General features: G+C 42.5%; 1 protein-coding gene across 8 annotated transcripts in view; it reads left to right on the top strand.

Moving 5' to 3' along the window:
* The window catches only part of Ino80d (INO80 complex subunit D), a 63,996-nt gene extending 46,679 nt beyond the window's left edge, over positions 1–17,317 (top strand). For 6 of the 8 annotated variants that reach the window (XM_029474906.1, XM_029474904.1, XM_029474898.1 and 3 more), the window contains 3 exons: positions 2,896–3,113; positions 3,942–4,099; positions 5,999–17,111. In XM_029474906.1, coding sequence (XP_029330766.1) covers positions 2,896–3,113; positions 3,942–4,099; positions 5,999–7,161 — 1,539 coding nt within the window. In that variant the 3' untranslated portion in view covers positions 7,162–17,111. Of the gene's footprint in view, positions 1–2,895; positions 3,114–3,941; positions 4,100–5,998 lie in introns of all 8 variants that reach the window. The other 2 variants (XM_021169692.2, XM_021169608.2) reach the window with 1 other exon arrangement.
* Positions 17,318–17,792: the final 475 nt, after the last annotated feature.

The raw sequence follows: 17,792 nt of genomic DNA, 5'->3' as shown, positions 1-17,792 counted from the left end.
TTTCTGAGTTCAAGGCCAGTCTGGTCTACAGAGTGAGTTCCAGGACAGCCAGGGCTACAAAAAAACCCAAAAAAGCAAAAAAGAGTAGTACCAAACCTGTTATTACTTAGATAAGATGCTTTTTAAAAATCATCCATCAGTATTCTTTATGTCTCATTCATAAATGATATATTTTCTAATACATAGCAGGTTTTATGAACTCCATCTTTGCCTTCAGTTTTGTTTTTTTATATGCAGTTCTGGGAATGATCTGGATATTTAATAAAGTTTAGGCAAAATACCAAGCCTTTCTATAATTTTGTTGACCTTAATTATTGCTTTTGTTAATGTTGGTCTTGTGAATCCTAATTAATTTAGAATAATTTGGAGGAGAGACACATTTGAATTAGTCAAATATTTGAGTTATGTAATTATTTAAAATGGGATTGATTTGGGGTGAAGTTGTAGCTTAGCAGTAGAGTATTTGTCTGTCATGAATGGGTTCTGGGTTTGATGCCAGCATGAAAAACAAGCCCCTCAGACCTGAGCTATATTTTCATTTATCAATCAGTTGTGCTGTGTGCCTTCTGGACCACAAGGCCAAGGAAGGCAAGTCATAAAGTGTTCTCTGAGCATGGTGTGGTTTTAGCATGCCTTGGTATCATGGACCAGGCAACTGGTTTGCAGCTCTGGCTTTGCCATTAGCTAAGGGTACTGTTAGGCAGAGAGGCCGACTTTCTGGTCTGTTCCCTTGTTAACACTCTGGCCTTACTAAGAACTTTTTTGGTTAGTTCGTTTTTAGGATCATGTTTTGAAAAATGTGAATACTGTCTTAGTTAGGGTTTTACTGCTGTGACCAAGGCAACTCTTATAAAAATAACATTTATTTGGGACTGGCTTACGGGTTCAGAGGTTCAGTCCATTATCACCAAGGTAGGAGCATGGCAGCATCCAGACAGGCATGGTGCAGGAGAAGCTGAGAGTTCTACATCTTCATCTGAAGGCTGCTAGCAGAATACTGGCTTCCAGGCAGCTAGGAGTAGGGTCTTAAAGCCCATGCCCACAGTGACACACTTACTCCAACAAGGCCACACCTCCCAACAGTGCCACTCCCTGGGCCAAGCAAACCATCACAAATACTAAACTTCATATAGAAATGTTGGATTTATTTTCCTTCTAGTTTTTTAACACTAGAGTTTCTCTGTGTAGCCCTGGCTGACCTAGAACTTGATCTGTAGATTAGCTGGTCTCAAACTCACAGAGATCCTCCCTCTTCTGCCTCCCAAGTACTTACTTTTCTATTTAATTAAAATACATTTAAAATGAGGGCATTTTTCTTACTTTATTTAGGCTTTATGTGAATGCAGAATAATTTTCTGGGTTTTGTTGTTCCTGTTTTGAGGCAGGGTTTCACTCTAGCTCAAGCTGGCCTGGAACTCATAAATGATGTGCCTTAGCGATCCCTGAGTGTTAAGATTACAGGTGTGAGAGCCACCACACCCAGCTTTCTATATGCTTTTGTGTATACATACACCTGTTCATGTGTATGTGCTCTTGCATGTGTAGATGCCAGATTTATGTTGGCTGTCTTTTCTCAGTTCTTCTCACCCTTAGTTTTTGAGACAGCTTCTCTCGCTGAACCTGGAACTCACTGATTGGCTTAACTGACTGCTCAGCCAAGTCGAGAGATATGCAAGTCTCTGCCTCCCCAAAGTATCGCCCTGACATATATCCACCCCCCTCCCCTTCATCCCTCTATAGGTAGCAGGCTGGCTCATCTCTTAACACGTTTGTCATGTTTCCTCCTTAAAAGTGACTTCTCCAGATGGAAAGAAAAAGAAGGAAAAGTCTCATTGCCTATTAATGTTTAAAATCAGCATATTCAGAATCGTGTATTAGAGCTCCTCTACCAGTTACCTTATCAGTTTGTCCTTGTTTCTTTTGGCCTAGGATGACCTTTTCTGTCCATGTCTTTAAAATCTGTTACTCATTTCTGAGTGTTGTATTTATGTCTCATTTGTGTGTTGGCTTTGCTGGAGATCAACCCTAGACTTGCACATACTAGGTGCTGTTCCACAATTGCAGTATATCTGGGGTTGGGTGGGGGGAGAGTGGCCGAAGGGAGAGATTAATGTGAATTGTGAATTAAGTTAAAAGTTTTGTTTATTTATTATATATAGTTTTAGGCATTATATATAGTATTAAGAGAATATTTTTGATAGTTAAGTTTTTCCCAGATAATCTTAGGGTTTTTAGATCATTATTTAACTTTATATTATGTGTATGAGTGTTTCCCACATGTACCTATAGGGACTACGTGAGTGCTTCCTGCCTGGGAATGTTAGGAGAGGGTGTCAGTTCCCTTGGACTGGAGTTACAGACAGGTGTGAGCTGCCATGTGGGTGCTGGGAACGGGACCCTGGTCCTCTGAAGAGCAGCCTGTACTCTTATCTTAACCACCAAGACTTATTATCTTTAGCCCTAGATACATTTGTTTTGACTGGTAGACAAAAATTATCATTAGAATGATGTGATGTTTCCATCTTATACAATATTTAAATTGGGTGAAACATATCTTTCAAATACTTAACTCTCTCCTTTTTTTTGAGGCAGGGTCTTGTATAGCCCAGGTTGCCTGTGGCCTGTTGCTGCCTTCTGGTTCATGGCCTAGATTACTGGTGTGCACCACCACACCTGGTTTTGTGTGGTACTGGGGCTCCAGCTCAGGGCCCTGCACATGCTGGGCAGGCGGTGTACTGCAGCCCCAACTCTTCATTGCTTTGTAGTAAAACTTTAAGCTTTCTTCTGGTCTTGAAGTATATAGAGGATGGCCATCCACCAGTCACCTTGCTGTGCACTAACATACCAGGAGTCGGGGTGGAGAAGGTTCTTAAAAATCTTCTATTCATTTCAAAGGATAATTTCCTGAGAGGAGATAACTCCCGTAAAGTTCAGCACCAGCAACAGAGGAAGCCTAGGAAAAAAACGAAGCCCCCTGCACTTACCAAAAAACACAAGAAGAAGAGACGGCGTGGACCTCGTCGGCCCCAGAAACCCATCCCCCCTGCAGTGCCCCAAGGGAACCTCAGCATGCCCACCAGCGTCTCACTGCCAGTGGAGGCCTCACAGATGCGGTGAGTGGTGGCTGGCGGTGGGGCGGGATGGTCTGGTCTCAGAACAGCAGCCCTCTTGTGCTCCTGATACTACTAACCCACCATAGCCCCTGAGCATCTCAGCCTTAAAACCCTTTGAACAGTGGCATGTACAGATTTTCCAGTGTCTGACTAAGTTTTTGTTAACATTTATCAATGTCAGTTTCTTATTATAGCAAAGAAAATAGATGCTGAAATTGATAATTTAACTTTATTCATTCAGGTTCTTCTGTTTTAACTAAAATTACACATGTTAAAATAGAAGTATTTAATTAGGAATATGAGTTTTTAAAATTTTGGCAGACAAACATTTTGATCGAATGAATTGCAGTTAATTCTTGTCCATTTATTTCATTTTTAAAGTTATTATCTTGATGAGATTTGAAATTTTACTAAAACATAGATACACTCAATAGTGATTCATTTTACTAATTTGCAGTGGAAGTATACTCTAGTAATGATGGTCTAAAGGCCGCAGGAACCAGTGCCTACAGAGAGTGAGGCGTGTCTTTCTGCAATGTCCTGTCTTCAAATTTCCTTCTCATAAAGTGAAGGAAAAAAAATTTTGAGACCTGTAAATTCCCAGACATCCTCACCTCACTGTGCAGCTGAGGGTGAGCTCAACTTCTGACTCTCTAGCCTTCTGTCCCCAAGTGTGGGGTCACGGGCACGTGCCACTACCAGCTTGGAAGGAGTTGCCATCTCCTGTCTGTACTGAATGCTTAGAGCGTCCGAGGGCATTGGCTGACCCCTGAGGGAGGCGCACTGCGCGTGGGCGTCTGGGGACGAGCCTCCCTGTCTCCTCTGCAGAAGCCCGTCCACGCCCGAGCTGAGTGCTGATGAGTTGCCAGAGGACATTGCCAACGAGATCACCGACATCCCGCACGACCTGGAGCTGAACCACGAGGACTTTGCGGATGTCCTGCCTCGGCTGCCAGATGACCTACAAGACTTTGATTTTTTTGAAGGTATGGTCAGTGTTTTACTTAGGAACTGATCTAGACATGGTTCATAAGAAGAGAAATGAGTTTTATTTTATTTTTGGTTTTTTAAGACAGACTCTTTCCACATAATTCAGGCTAACTGTGAACTCACAATTCTCCTGTTACAGCTCTGGCATACTGGAATTATGCCCAGTGTCACTGAAACCATCCTAGAAATAATAGTAATAATAATTATTATTATTGCTGTGTGTGACGTGTGTGTGATTGTGCACAAGCATGCATGAATGTGGAGGGTAGGGGACAGCACTCTCCACCCGTCCTTACATGGACATCAGGCTCAGACTGTTAGGCCTGTGTGGCATGTACCTTCACCCACTGGCCCATCTTACTGGCCATTTCACTATTATTTTTTTAATACAATAGCCTTTTGCAGCATATCTGAAATGTTTTCCCTGATATAACATTCCTGTCACTATAAATAGAAGAAACAAACATCCCTCAAGCTGTTTTCCTTTCAGAAGGTGGGCAATGTGGAATTTAGTTACTCATACTAGATTCTTAGTGTACTGATACTTTAATAGCTATAGAATTTTGTTCCATTAAAATGAGTAATTTTCCTTAATGTTTTGACAGTGCTATTTAATCTATTTTTTATTTGTAAAGCAAAGTTTATTAGAGTCTTTTTACAGCTTGACCTGTCTTTGGAGCCTGGCATGGTGACACAAGTCTGTATCCTAGCACTTGCGTACTTTGTAAGGTAACTCAAGGACCGAGAGATGGTTAAGAGCACTTGCCTCTGTTGCCTAGGACCCTTTTGGTGTCCTTATCAGGTTGTTCACTAAAGCTTTCAGGGATCTAACATCCCCTTCTGGACACCACAGATATTGCACTTGTCAACAAGCATACATAGATCATAATTAGAAAGAGTAAATCTTAGAAAAGAAGAAGAAAGCTAACTTATGAAGGAAACTGAGCGTTTACCATTATTTTTTGTTCTCATTTCTAGTTGGAAGAATCTAGGTGCAGACAAAGTAATATTTACCTGTCTTGTTCTATATAGCCTTCATTTCTTTAGGTTAATGATACTAATATTATTATAAGTGAAAAATATGTATAATCAAACGGACATTGAACTTTTAATTGGCAGCCTTTTAGACTTCCTAAGAAATTAACGCTCTGAGGGCTGGCGAGACTGCTCAGTTGATTGTGTGCACTCTCCCAGAGGACCCAAGCTTAGTTCCTAGCACCCATACTGGCAACTCACTACTATTTGCACCTCCAGCCCCAAGATCAACATCATGGCCTCTGTAGGTACCTGTACACATGTGACCAAAGTTCACGCAGACACAAGACTATTCATAAATAAACAAAAGAACTTAGCAGAGCCAGGAATGGTAGCACACACCTTTAACTTTGGCACTTGGTAATAAGCAGAGACAGGCAGATCTCTATGAGTTTGAGGCCAGCCAAGTCTACATAGCAAAATTGTGTCTGAAAACAAACAAACAAACAAAACAAGACACTCCACATGGTAGATTTCTGGCCATACAAAAATAAGATGGTAGTTAAAATCCCAGGAGAGTTGATGGATCAATATTTCATTGTCCTGCAGATCAATATTTCATTTTCTTCTCATCCCATCTCAAGAAATGTTTCTTTTCACAAAGGATTCTTTTTTCTTTTGAGATAGGGTCTCACTATGGAGCCCTGGCTGGCCTGGAACTCACTCTGTAGACCAGGCTGGCCTGGAACTCAGAGATCCATCTGTTCTGGCCTCCTAAGTGCTGAGATTATAGGTGTGCACCACCAAGCCTGGCGAGAAGGACCCTTGTGAAAGGATAGTGTGAGATATTCAGATGTGTGGTGTTTGCTGTATAAGCTGCCTGTGCGCTCTACTGACTCTCATGGCTTTGGTTGATGCAGGAAAGAACGGAGACCTCCTCCCGACCACCGAAGAAGCCGAAGAGCTCGAGCGGGCCTTGCAAGCTGTAACTTCTCTCGAGTGCCTGAGTACAATTGGGGTGCTTTCCCAGTCAGACGGTGTGCCCGTTCAGGGGTTGTCAGATAGAGGAGTGGGGGTGTTCTCCACGGGTACTGATGCTTCGGGAATCCAGGCCTTGAGTCGGCAAGTAAACACAGACCTAGGGGAGCTACTGAATGGACGGATAGTGCACGATAGCTTTTCTAGTCTGGAGCTGGACGAGAACCTACTCCATTCTGCTCCTCTGTCCAGCCCACCCACAGCCCTGGCAGGGCAGATCCAGGGGCAGTTCTCTGCCCCAGCCAGCGCTGGCCTTACTTCTGCCACTCTGCTCAGCCAGAGTGCGCTTGGGGAGAGAGCCTTCCCAGGACAGTTTCATGGCCTTCATGATGGCAGCCATGCCTCCCAGAGGCCACATCCTGCCCAGCTGCTGAGCAAGGCAGACGACCTTATCACCTCACGACAGCAATACAGCAGTGATCATTCACACTCCTCACCCCATGGAAGCCATTATGATAGCGAGCACGTGCCGTCGCCCTACAGTGACCATATCACCTCTCCCCACACATCTTACTCTGGTGATAATATGGCAGCTACCTTTTCGGCAGAGATGCCCATCATGGCGCAGCACTTGCTCCCCACACAGCTCGAGGTGCCACTTGGAGGAGTGGTCAACCCCAGAACTCACTGGGGGAATCTCCCCGTCAACCTTGGCGACCCCTCTGCATTTAGCAACCTCCTTGGCGCGGACGGACACCTTCTTTCCACTTCCCTCTCCACGCCACCCACCACGTCCAACTCAGAGACCACACAGCCTGCCTTCGCCACCGTTACCCCAAGCAGTTCCAGTGTGCTTCCGGGGTTACCCCAGACCAGCTTCAGTGGCATGGGGCCTTCTGCTGAACTAATGGCCTCCACCTCTCCGAAGCAGCAGCTCCCGCAGTTCAGTGCAGCCTTCGGCCACCAGCTGAGTTCTCACAGTGGCATTCCTAAGGACCTGCAGCCCAGCCACAGCTCCATAGCCCCTCCTACAGGCTTCACTGTAACAGGTGCCACGGCTACAAGTACCAACAATGCATCTCCCCCCTTCCCCAGCCCTAACTGAGCGCGTCTGTACTGGCAGGCAAGTGGAACCCGGTGTTTTCTCTTTGTTTCCTCTTTTACATCCCTCTCCCCATTTCCTACAGAAGATTTAAAAATGACATGGGGATTAGAGGGACACCCCTTCCCGGTTAACTGGTGGCCGTGCAGTGGACCTGGCGTCAGTGTTCACGCGTGCTCCTTAGCACTGGTGCTCATTCCCTCCCGGCTGGTCCGCTTGGCCTGGCGGGCTTTTTGGTGGCTCAGCACAGTGACTGGGTAGGATTGATGATTTTATTTTTTATTTTAATTTTTTTTATTTCAGCAAGTCCTAGAAGTGGAAGATACCTCAGATTACCAGTGCCCTTTACTGTCTCCTAGTGTTGAGATAATGCTTCCCATTCTCTAGCCAGCTTTTCCATAGGCTGTTCTGGATGGAGTGGTCCTGTTGAGACCCTGTGTAGCAGGTGGTGTGGGGACACAAATCGAAGCTCTGACCAACTGCCAAACACCACAGGGAGGCTAAGATGCCCTTCCTAATTATGATCTGTTAGCTGGAAAGAACACAGTCTCTCAACTGCCTGTGCCTGCTTGTTCACCCTGTGTGTTGTGTGCAGTGCAGTAGCTCTCTCCTTGTGGCTTGTCTTTCCTCACTCCCAGAATAAGCATAAGGCTCGTCCCCCTCCTTCTGTCTCATACCTAGCAAGGTTTATCCTTCTTTCCTACTGAGCTGACTAAAGCATCTTGTACAGAGAGGGGTGGTCTCAGAGCGAAGCACCTTGCTAACTAAGATCAGCCTGTGAGGAAAGGAGCTCCAGGAGGCTGAGCTCATGTCAGAATAGGGAGTGCCATCACACCCCCCCCCCCTCTCTTCTTCCTTGTGCATTTGTTTCAGAATTCCCCACTCATGGAACACATTTGTAGGTAGTAATGAAAGAAAATGGTTTGGTATGCAAAAGCAGGCTAAACCGGATAGATTTGAAAGCTGACGCTAGGCCTGTTTGGTCCATCATTGGCTCCTAGTTTTTACATGTTTACAGTTGTGATTCTTTGGTGAGATTTGTGAACTGTGGAGAACACGTGTAGAATCCATGTACCAGTTGTGAAGTGATGTGTAATATCGGAAGGACACACATTTTAACAGTTCTTTCAGAGCAGAATTTGGAAATTAGACATAATTTGACGTACGTTAGGTACTTTTAAAATAATTTAAGTACTTAGGATGAAGTAAAATTGGAATTTTTTTTTTAGTGTACCAAGGTTTAGGGTAAAACTCTTTTTGGGTAGTGCAGTAAGTTGGTGGCTGTGGACTGGTGTGAGGAGTTTCCTCTTGCCTGCCCGCCTGCCTTCCCCTCCCAGAGCAGGGTGCAGCTTCATGCTTTGCCCGGCTTTGCTGATGGGTCCCTGTCCTTTCATGTACCATTAGGTGTTCATACCTGAGCTCAACCTAATTTACGTATGTATATTTTTTAAAAGTAAGGCAACATATCTCTAAATGATGTGGTACAGTAATTCTTTTGTCAGGGACTGTCTGATCCTAACTCCTTTCTGCTAGGTAAAGGTTGGGATGTGTTTTCCGACTTCTGCTGTGTGTGTTCTTCATGCCATGCTACGTCTAACCAGGCCCTTCTGTTGAAGGCTTTTCGTTCTCTGCCTTGTGAAGGAATGATGGTGATCAGCAGGCATTCTGTAGATACTACGTGCCTGAGTTTTTGGAGGGGAAGTGTCACATGAAATCATGATATGCCCTATTTTGTATTTACTGAGGTTGGGGAGGCAAAATATGTTTGTATTTACTTTTTTCCTTAAAAATCATGTTAATTAATTGCAACATTTATTTTTAATAGCTTTGCCTCTTTTGCATATTGAGAAATTTTAAATTATAAGTTACATCACAAAGCAAAATTATGTTTGGTGTCCCCATGCACTTCTCTCCTGAACTGTGAGAACAGCCTTTTTTGAGTGTTGGACCTGTGAGCCGATGTCAGTAGGTTTCTTACTTTAGTACGCTGTGATGGGGTGAGAGTGAGTGGTTGCCTCACCTCAAAAGTGTCTCTGCTAGGCTGTTCTCACGACCCACTAAGAGTCATCATTAGATAACTGTATTCCCAGAAAATGCATTTTGTCTCCAGTGTGCATCAACTGAAGACTGTAGCAGAGCCACACTCGGACTTCTCCTTCTCAGCTCTTCTTTGCCAGGGGGAGCAGAGTCAGGAGTAGTCAATTTGGACTGTTACTGGCTAGGTGTCCCTATATTAGCTGCTGAAAATTGTTTAGTTGTCAAAGCTGAGTTTGCAGTAGGTTGCACCTTTTATTGTTTGCAATTTTCTGTTTTATGTGCATTTAAAAGCCCTTCTTTGCTTTCGAGTGAGGAGGCATGAAGTGATCAGGAATGTTGCCAGTTACAGCTTCACGCCAAAAATATTGAGTAAGCTCCCTTTTGTTTAGATGCCCATGATGGCTTCTGAAGGAAGGACAGTCTTAGAGATACTGATAGCAGGGCGAATGAGCAGCAAAAGCACAGCACTCCCTTCTGTTTCAGAGCAGACAGCCAAGCCTATCGTTTGCTTTTTTCTAGCTTTTTTTGTGAGCCCCCTGTTGGGAGATTATCTGTCTCTAAGCCCAGAGGTGTTTGTTCACTTTGTCACAACTCTAGTTGCTGAAACAATTCTAGTCTCTCAATGGTAGGTGGGTATTAATATGCAAAGAAAAATTCAGCATCTTTTATAATGCTTATATGAAATCATAGCACTTATGGTAAGGCAATACTGGAATCAAAAACAAACCCTACACAGGTCCTGATGGGGTAGAAGCTAGTTTTAGTGTAGTGCTCAGTACGCGAGAGACAGTAACAAAGAAGGCTCCCTCTGTCTCTGCAGGTTTCTGGGACCATTTATAAAGGCCAGTTCGTTGTGTTATTGTGATTTACCTTGGAAGTTGCTGCAGTTAGTGACTGCATATGTGCTCTGAGGATATGAATGTCAGCAACTGTAATCTCTGGTGCCTGAAGGGAAGATGGGGCTTTCTCTCCTTTAATTGTTAATGTTATTTTAGTAATAATACTCAAGACACTGTTTTTTTTTTTTTTTTTTTTTCCTTCTGTAAAAATGGCTTAGCAATTTTCACACCTGGGTAGGTTACACAGCTAGGGAACAATTCAGGACAATAAGTGGCAGTTACAGGTAGCCCAGCAAGTGATAGACTATGCAATGGACAAATGTAGTTACCATCACATTGCTGAAAAGCAAAGGTGATTTTTCTCTAGTGAGCCTACTGTATGAGGTATTCCTGCTTAGAAATGACAGCAGTTCCCTGTTGGCAGGTAATGTGGTCTGATGCCCCTCTATGAGAAGAGTATGGTTTGATGAGAAGCAGATAGTCATTAGAGATGGAGTTGAGAAGTGATCATTTTATATTGTCAAATAACAAAGTTTAATCTCTTAAAGTAAACCAGACTCTCGACTAAAGGTCAGAAAATCCTTCCCTCTGCGAGTCACACTAAAACTCTTCCGAAGCCCATCCTCAGTCCATGCTCACCGTCCACACAACAAAGAGTTCCCTGTTAGGAAGGGAGCCATCTCCCTGCTGGATACAGGCATCCTGAGTGTTGAGTTTCTTTGACCCGAAAGAACAGTTTTCTGTTGGCTTGTTGCATGGCTTCTTACAAGTTGGCATTAGAGTTGAGTCACACTGAGGTAAAACCCTTACAGTGTGTTCCTTGAGCCTGGCTTGCCACTGTGCTCTGGCATCCTGGGTGGCGTGGGTGGGTGGGCTTCCTCTGCAGTGACTGTCTAAAACCACTGCCTTCTTCTAGCGCAGTTCTCAGCATGGCTCTGCATTGTTTGACATTGCAGAGTGGGAGTGAGGATATTAACACTAAACTGTTTAATAGGTTTGGAGTTCATTACAGTTTTAAAGTATTTACTTTTTAGTCTCCTTTTTAGACTTAAAAAATTAAACTCTATTCTTTATCTGACATGTGTAGGATAATCTAGTACAGTGGTTTGTTGAATGGTCAACACAACTCTGCAGTGTAATGAGGAAACTTAGAAACATCTTTGAAAGAGAATTTAGTCGGAGTGAATGAATGTTCTCTTGTATTTTTTTTTTCTCTACTGCTTCCCACAGTGGTCTATGGATTCTTCATGTCAAAATTATCTCATGGGAGACAGTCACTCATGAAAAGACATACTGTTTCCCCCTTTCAACAAATAAAAAAATAACTGACTCTTCCCTGAAATTCATTAAAAAAGAAAAATAATGACTTAATATTTTGGCTTCTTTAAGCTTTCTTGTGTTATTATATTCTTGTGGAAACCAAAATCACACTTTAACTAAAGTTGTATTTTAAATGCAATCTTTCAAAATTTTTATAATATGGGGCCTGTGAAAAGCAGAGGCAGATATCTGCTGGCCAGTGAGTTAGGAAGGACATTTCTGGGTCTTAGTTCTGCCTCTTGTAATCCAGTGTCATGGATGCTGTGGCTGTGGGTAAATGTAGGAGCCTGTGGGCTTTCACTGCAGTCTTTATTCTTGGCTAGCCTCCCCTCTGCACTGTGGAAAGGAGCAAGTAAAAGAGATGTGGCATTTCAGAGATTTGTCGTGACTTTATTTACCCTGGGCTCCTGAGTATCAGGAATGTTTTGAGTGGTTTGAAGAGCAGATCCGACATAATCTTTGGCTGACCTAAGTTACTCTGAAAAGCAGTCTTCTAAGATAAATGCTGCTTGACTCTTGGTGGTCAGCGGCACAGCATGTTTCCTTTTCTCCCTCCCCTCTGCCTTTTGCACGCTCATCCCTAGTGCTGCGGTGTGCACGTGCACAAACATGACCGCACTCATCTTGGCCCAGGAGTGGTAGGATCATCTTTTGTTGGTTTTCATTGTTCTTATGTGTTTGTTTGTTTGTTTGCTTTTTAAGCTGGGGACCACTGACCTAACTCTATATGCACCCCAAGTTCCCCATGGAAAACGTTTCAACATGCAGGACGGAAGGCACCAGTACAGCTCAAGGCCACACCGTCACTTTCCTTGGGGACTTAGGCTGATTTGCCCCAAATTGACTCCAGCCTGTCTCATTTAGTACAGGCGGCTCCCGCGGGTCAATGCTGACAGAGTGGAGAGCTTGACACCTGCTGACAGTGTGTGCCTCTGTTCCAAAGGGTTGACTCAGTTCTTCTCAACGGTGAGAGCTCTTCTCACTGTCTAGTGTTGAGTATGTCTCAGGGATTCCTTGTGGAAATTAGGGCAGTTTTTAAAATAAGAAACTAGTTTTAAAAGAAACTAAAGGTGACTCCTCATTGATGAGAGCTCCAGAGAGAGAAGCGTTTGCTCTCACAGCCCGTGGTGTTGCGTCGAGGACTTCTTTCTACGTCAGCTCTCATCTCAGCTTCAGCATACAGAATCCTTTCCCATCATGCACAGCTTTAAAACTTTTATTTAAAAACTTCCTTCCCCAATGAGCTTTCAGAATACTTATTGTAGATTTTAAGAGAAAAGGTATATTAATTTATGCTATTAACATCACCTCATAAATTATAAGTTTTATACTAAAGCTGTATTGAGTGTAATGAATTATGTTGCCTATGTGTTTTAATAGCTTAAAATTATATATGACCTTCTTTTTATTTTTATTTTTATTTTTTGACAAAACAAACTAGTGACGCACCTTTTTACACTGGATCTCTGCCGTGTCAAGGTGTATAGCTGTCCTTTGCTACCTTGCAGATATATAAAGAAAAGGATAACCTGGGGCCTCAAAATGTAGAACACCCTTAGACCATTTATTATTGTTCATAGAGCTGTTGAGAATCATGTTCTTTAGCACATGATCTGTGGTTTACACTTAAGATGGCTAGACACTTAGTTACAGGGTAAATAGAAGCAAATAGATCAAGTAAAACCCCACTACTGTAGCTGGAATTTGCAAACTTAAGTTTTTAAGATCTCTTTTGTTTCCTATGGATTTATTCTTTAATTTACAGTTTATTCTGTAAGTTGAGAGGTAAAATAGAGAAATTAATAAATCTAGATGTCCTTAGTGTCTCATTCAGGAACGTTTCACCCCCTCCTCACCGAGGAATTCCCACTGTGACTTAAAATAGAGGTAAATTACTTGTGTGCATGTATGTGTCTATGTTTTTACACACATGCAAAAATATACATCGGGGGCACGTGTGAGAGATGAATGTGTGCTTGTGTAAAAATAGAAAGGTAACCGAATGTATTATAGAGATATGATTTATTTAGCTGAGGGTACTAGAGTTATTTTCCCATTGTTTCTATTTTATAAACATGCCATATTCTTTGCTATATTATGTTCAAAGGCTAGCTCTGATATCACGTGCATTTTCTATTAACCTTTGGATTAACTTATGCTGTTTTTAAAGTGACACGGGAAAAAAGCAGATTCTAAGACCAGCCTCGTAGTTATAAGCATAAAAATGAGAGAGAGAGAGAGAGAGAGAGAGAGAGAGAGAGAGAGAGAGAGAGAGAAAGAAACAGACCTAGATAGATAACAGCTCATTTATCTTTTGAAGTGATGGGACCAGAGATTTGTTGAAACATTATGTCTAGTAAATTTTCTTCATATTCCAAGTAATAAAGTCCTATGTTTTCTTGGTCAAGTTCAGAAAACATAGGCCTTGATGAGGAAGCTTTGAAGGGGCTGCGTTTAAGGAGCTGGTGGGCTCATTTCTCCATGTATATTTCAAAGCTGGTATGATTTCAGTTGTTTGCAAAATATGTTTTCAAACTGAATTGTGCCATTGGTCGTGGAGTGGAGCAGCCCAGCTCCGCCCTCTGGCTGTGGGAAAATCCTGCTACCTTCAGTGCTTACCTGAGTCATGTGGAACTCAAAAGAAAGACACATTCCTGTCCTGGGAGCTTTGTCAGTTGCTGTGCACTCTTTCCTGGAGCACCTGGTGATCGGAGACAGGCAATAAGAGCCAAGTGCTCCGTCACACCTACTCTGCTATGAGAGCTCTATACTTAGATATGCCAGAACAACTCCCAGGAACACACTTGAATTGGCAGTTGTCTCTGGGACCTCAGTTACTTCATCTTAGGTTCAGACAAAACCCAGGAAAGCTCTCCATGTTGTTTTTTACACTTGTGTTTTTGTAGCATCTCCCTGTTTCATTTACTCTTGCTTTCAGATTTTAACAAATCTGCATATTTCTTGTACATATGCATGCAAACGAAAGAAGGGAGTCTGTACTGATGCCATTTCTCCCTTCAGTTGCTGGTTAATGGAATTTGCTAGACTCAGTTCCCCCTTATTGAAGGGTGAGAACAGACCCTTGTTTATATCTGTATAGAGGTGTGTATATGGGATGTGGTGGCACTTTGCTGAATGTGAACTTGCCTTGTCAATGGAAAGATTGAAAAAGTATTATGTTTATTTATACATTTGTATAAATCTATATATACACGTATGTATATGTGTGTGTATAGATAAAGCTATATACATATATTCCCTAAAAAAATGTGTGTGTATAATAGATTAACAGCCTTTGCTAAGCAAGATTATGCATCTGTGGGAAACTCTGGGTTATTCGGCAAGCCAGTGGAAACGACGACAGTGTAGAGAACATTAAGCACGCTGAAGTGGGACTCCTTTTCATTACAGTCACAGTGACAGATTACAGTGGTCACAAATGAAGCTTTGTCTGGACTCTTCTTTCTCAGATTTTTGCTAGCTATTCTCTCATTACTTAACAATCACACAGCTTTGCCAAGTTGTCTGTTGTCCAAGTGCTGGGCATGTGCAGAGCCACCCCCCTGAGGGCGGCCTTCTGGGCATGTGCGGAGCCACGTCCCGGCTGATGGTCCCCTTTCCTATTTAGTTCTCTCACTAGACACCTTGGCATGAATATCTCAGCTGTCACTCACAGGCCTTATCAACGACATTTCCCCACAGTATACAGCTTTCAGTAATATTTTCTCTTAAGAATTGGGTAGTCATCAAAAATAAAAAGCCAACATTCAAACAGTTTTCAATTTTTTAACTTAGGTAACTTTGGAGTATTTTACTTACATTGAAAAACCATAATTATGACTTTATGATTGACATTAGTATTGGGTGTATTTTCACACTTATTATCATTTGAAGAGTTTGATTTGCTTTGTGTTTTAAATATAAATCTCCCATTTGAATTTTAACGAAGTATACAGAGTCACATGGAAGCCTCTTGAGTTCTATAACTGACTCATGTTTCTCATGATGAAATGCTCTCATGCGTTCTTGGGTAATGAATTCTGCTAGATTTCCTTTGACTTTTCTCACAGTTGTGACATTCAGTTTTAACTCTGCTGCAGCTCTCTAGAAAACTTGCACCCTTATATATCGTGCCTTTAACGCTCTTATGCACACACAGATAGAAGTGTATATATACATGCTGGCGCATGTGTACATACACTTTGGTATATACTCACACAGTATGTCTCCAGGATATATTGTGTGAGTGGACATAGAGATATTCAAAGGCAATGAAATGTTGCTCTCTAGATATATGTATATAAATAGTGTTGATATAACTGTACATACACGTGTATATGTATGAGTTCTATGGCAATCTTTTACATTTAGCAAAATGCTGCCCTACTGGAATATTGCCACGGCAGTGGCACTTGTATGTAATGATTTAAAAGACATTATCAAGAATTATTTAAAGAACATTAAAGGTCTCATCTAAAGACAGCCACACACTATTTATTTAGCTTCCTATTCCTTTGTTGTGTCTGTATAACTGTAAGGGAGACTGTCATTTTAAATCACCACCCGTGTAGGAGAGCTGAGATTCACTCGGGGTGCTTTGTATCCCTGCCCTCTCTGAAACAGTGATGTACCACAATCCAGCTTGTTTATCTCAGTTTTAAAGCAGTCTTAGTATTGCCATTGGTGTGTGTCATCCACCATGTCCTTGATCAACTTAATTCACCAATTTGCCTCTTCCTTTCATTAATAAATAATGATCGTTTTGATCATTTTGCCTGGGGGAAGCTAACTCCTCTCTTGCTGCAGGGAAATAGATCATCTAGCTGTTGTTCTGCCTTGTTCCAAGTTCACCATGGAAAGAAGATGGTTCTCATAAAACTGTCTTAAGCATAGTTTATTTTGCATCTATTTAAACATCTTACTTTTTTTTTTTTTTGAAAGAACTCTTGAGTTGCACATACTTGGCACAGGTTTCATGCCCACTGCCCTTCCCCACAAGATACCTTTTCATTGGTCCATCAGTTTTCCATACCAAACGCAAGAACATCAAGACGAAACTGTTAACTACTGTTACTGTCTGTGAGGAGCTGGCGGCAGGTTCTACCTGGAGAATTTAGAGGGATAGGAAGGTAGCCGGATAATCCTGAACCCTGCTAAGGAAACAGTTCACAGAGTAGCTCCCTGGAAACTGATGTCAGGATCAGCCTTTAGCAGCAAGCCTCTTGGCAGAGGTACTAACTAACCAGCTGCCCCAGTGTAAACTGAAACCAAGTTGCAGTGGGAAATCAAGGGTGGGAGGTAGCCGAAAGGGCAGGCAGACTGGACAGTCTAAAACATCTTTTAACAAAGTAACTGCACGGTAGCAAGGACTAGCGGGTCGCGTTCTCATCCACCTTGGCACACTGTATGCTCCATATGCCATACATTCAGGACATAGGCAGGAGGACAGCTGCTTAAAGGGGACTTACAAACCAAGCACCTTCTCTCGTGTCTGTGTCACAGCTGCCACTCAGTTCCAGGCATGTACACTGGGGGCAACTCGTTTCTGCAGAATACAAGGCGGCTGGCAGGCTTTGGAGAGGCCTACCCTCGGGCGTTGCCAGGGGTTTCGGTGGGGAGGACACATCTGGGGAGATGATGGGGCTTTTGGTTTGTGATTTCCCTTTAAACAGGAAGAGATGGTTCACATTTTCCATATATATATCTCAATGAATGTACTGTATTACTGTTTTAAAAATTTGATGAAATAATAATGGATTGGTCTCCTTTTGTTATCTGGTCTTTGTTTAATTTGTTTAAGGGTTTTTGTATACAAAAGTTTACATTTTTATGTATATTTTTCTTGTGTAAAAACTGATGTAATATGTGTATAAAACACTTGTATGTATTATCTGTATATAGTGTGACAAAATGATTTTTCTTTCTTTCTTTTGGATGTATTAATAAATCTTGCTGTGAAGTAACCTTGCTCTTACTAATTATTTTCTTTTCCTGGGAAAATCCAGGTTAAGAACTTCTTCCTGTTTGTTCCTGGTCTCTGAGACAGGGTCCTTCTGCATCCCAGACTGGCCTGCAACTCGGTGTGTGGTCCAGTTTCTCACCTGTATTCTGGGGCTACAGGAATAAGCCACTGTGCCCACCTAGGTTTTATTTTTATGACACTAAAGTTTTACCATGTACCTCTGGATGTCCTGAAACAGTGTATTCAAGTGGGCCTCTGACTCTGTCACCCAAGTCCAGGGATTACAGATATATGCCATAATACACAGCTTCCTTTTATCCCCGTTCAAAGGCAGAGTCTCTGTGTAGCCCTGGCTATCTTGGAACTTGCTCTGTAGACCAGACTAACCTAAAATTCACAGAGATATGCCTGCTTCTGCCTCCCAAGTCCTGGAATTAAAGGCCTGTGCCACCATACCTGGCTTCCTTTTTCTTAAA

This window comes from Mus caroli, chromosome 1, assembly GCF_900094665.2.
Source record: "Mus caroli chromosome 1, CAROLI_EIJ_v1.1, whole genome shotgun sequence".
Lineage (NCBI taxonomy): Eukaryota > Metazoa > Chordata > Mammalia > Rodentia > Muridae > Mus > Mus caroli.
The sequence above is the reverse complement of the archived record's forward strand: the minus strand, read 5'-3'. Positions and strand labels throughout refer to the sequence as shown.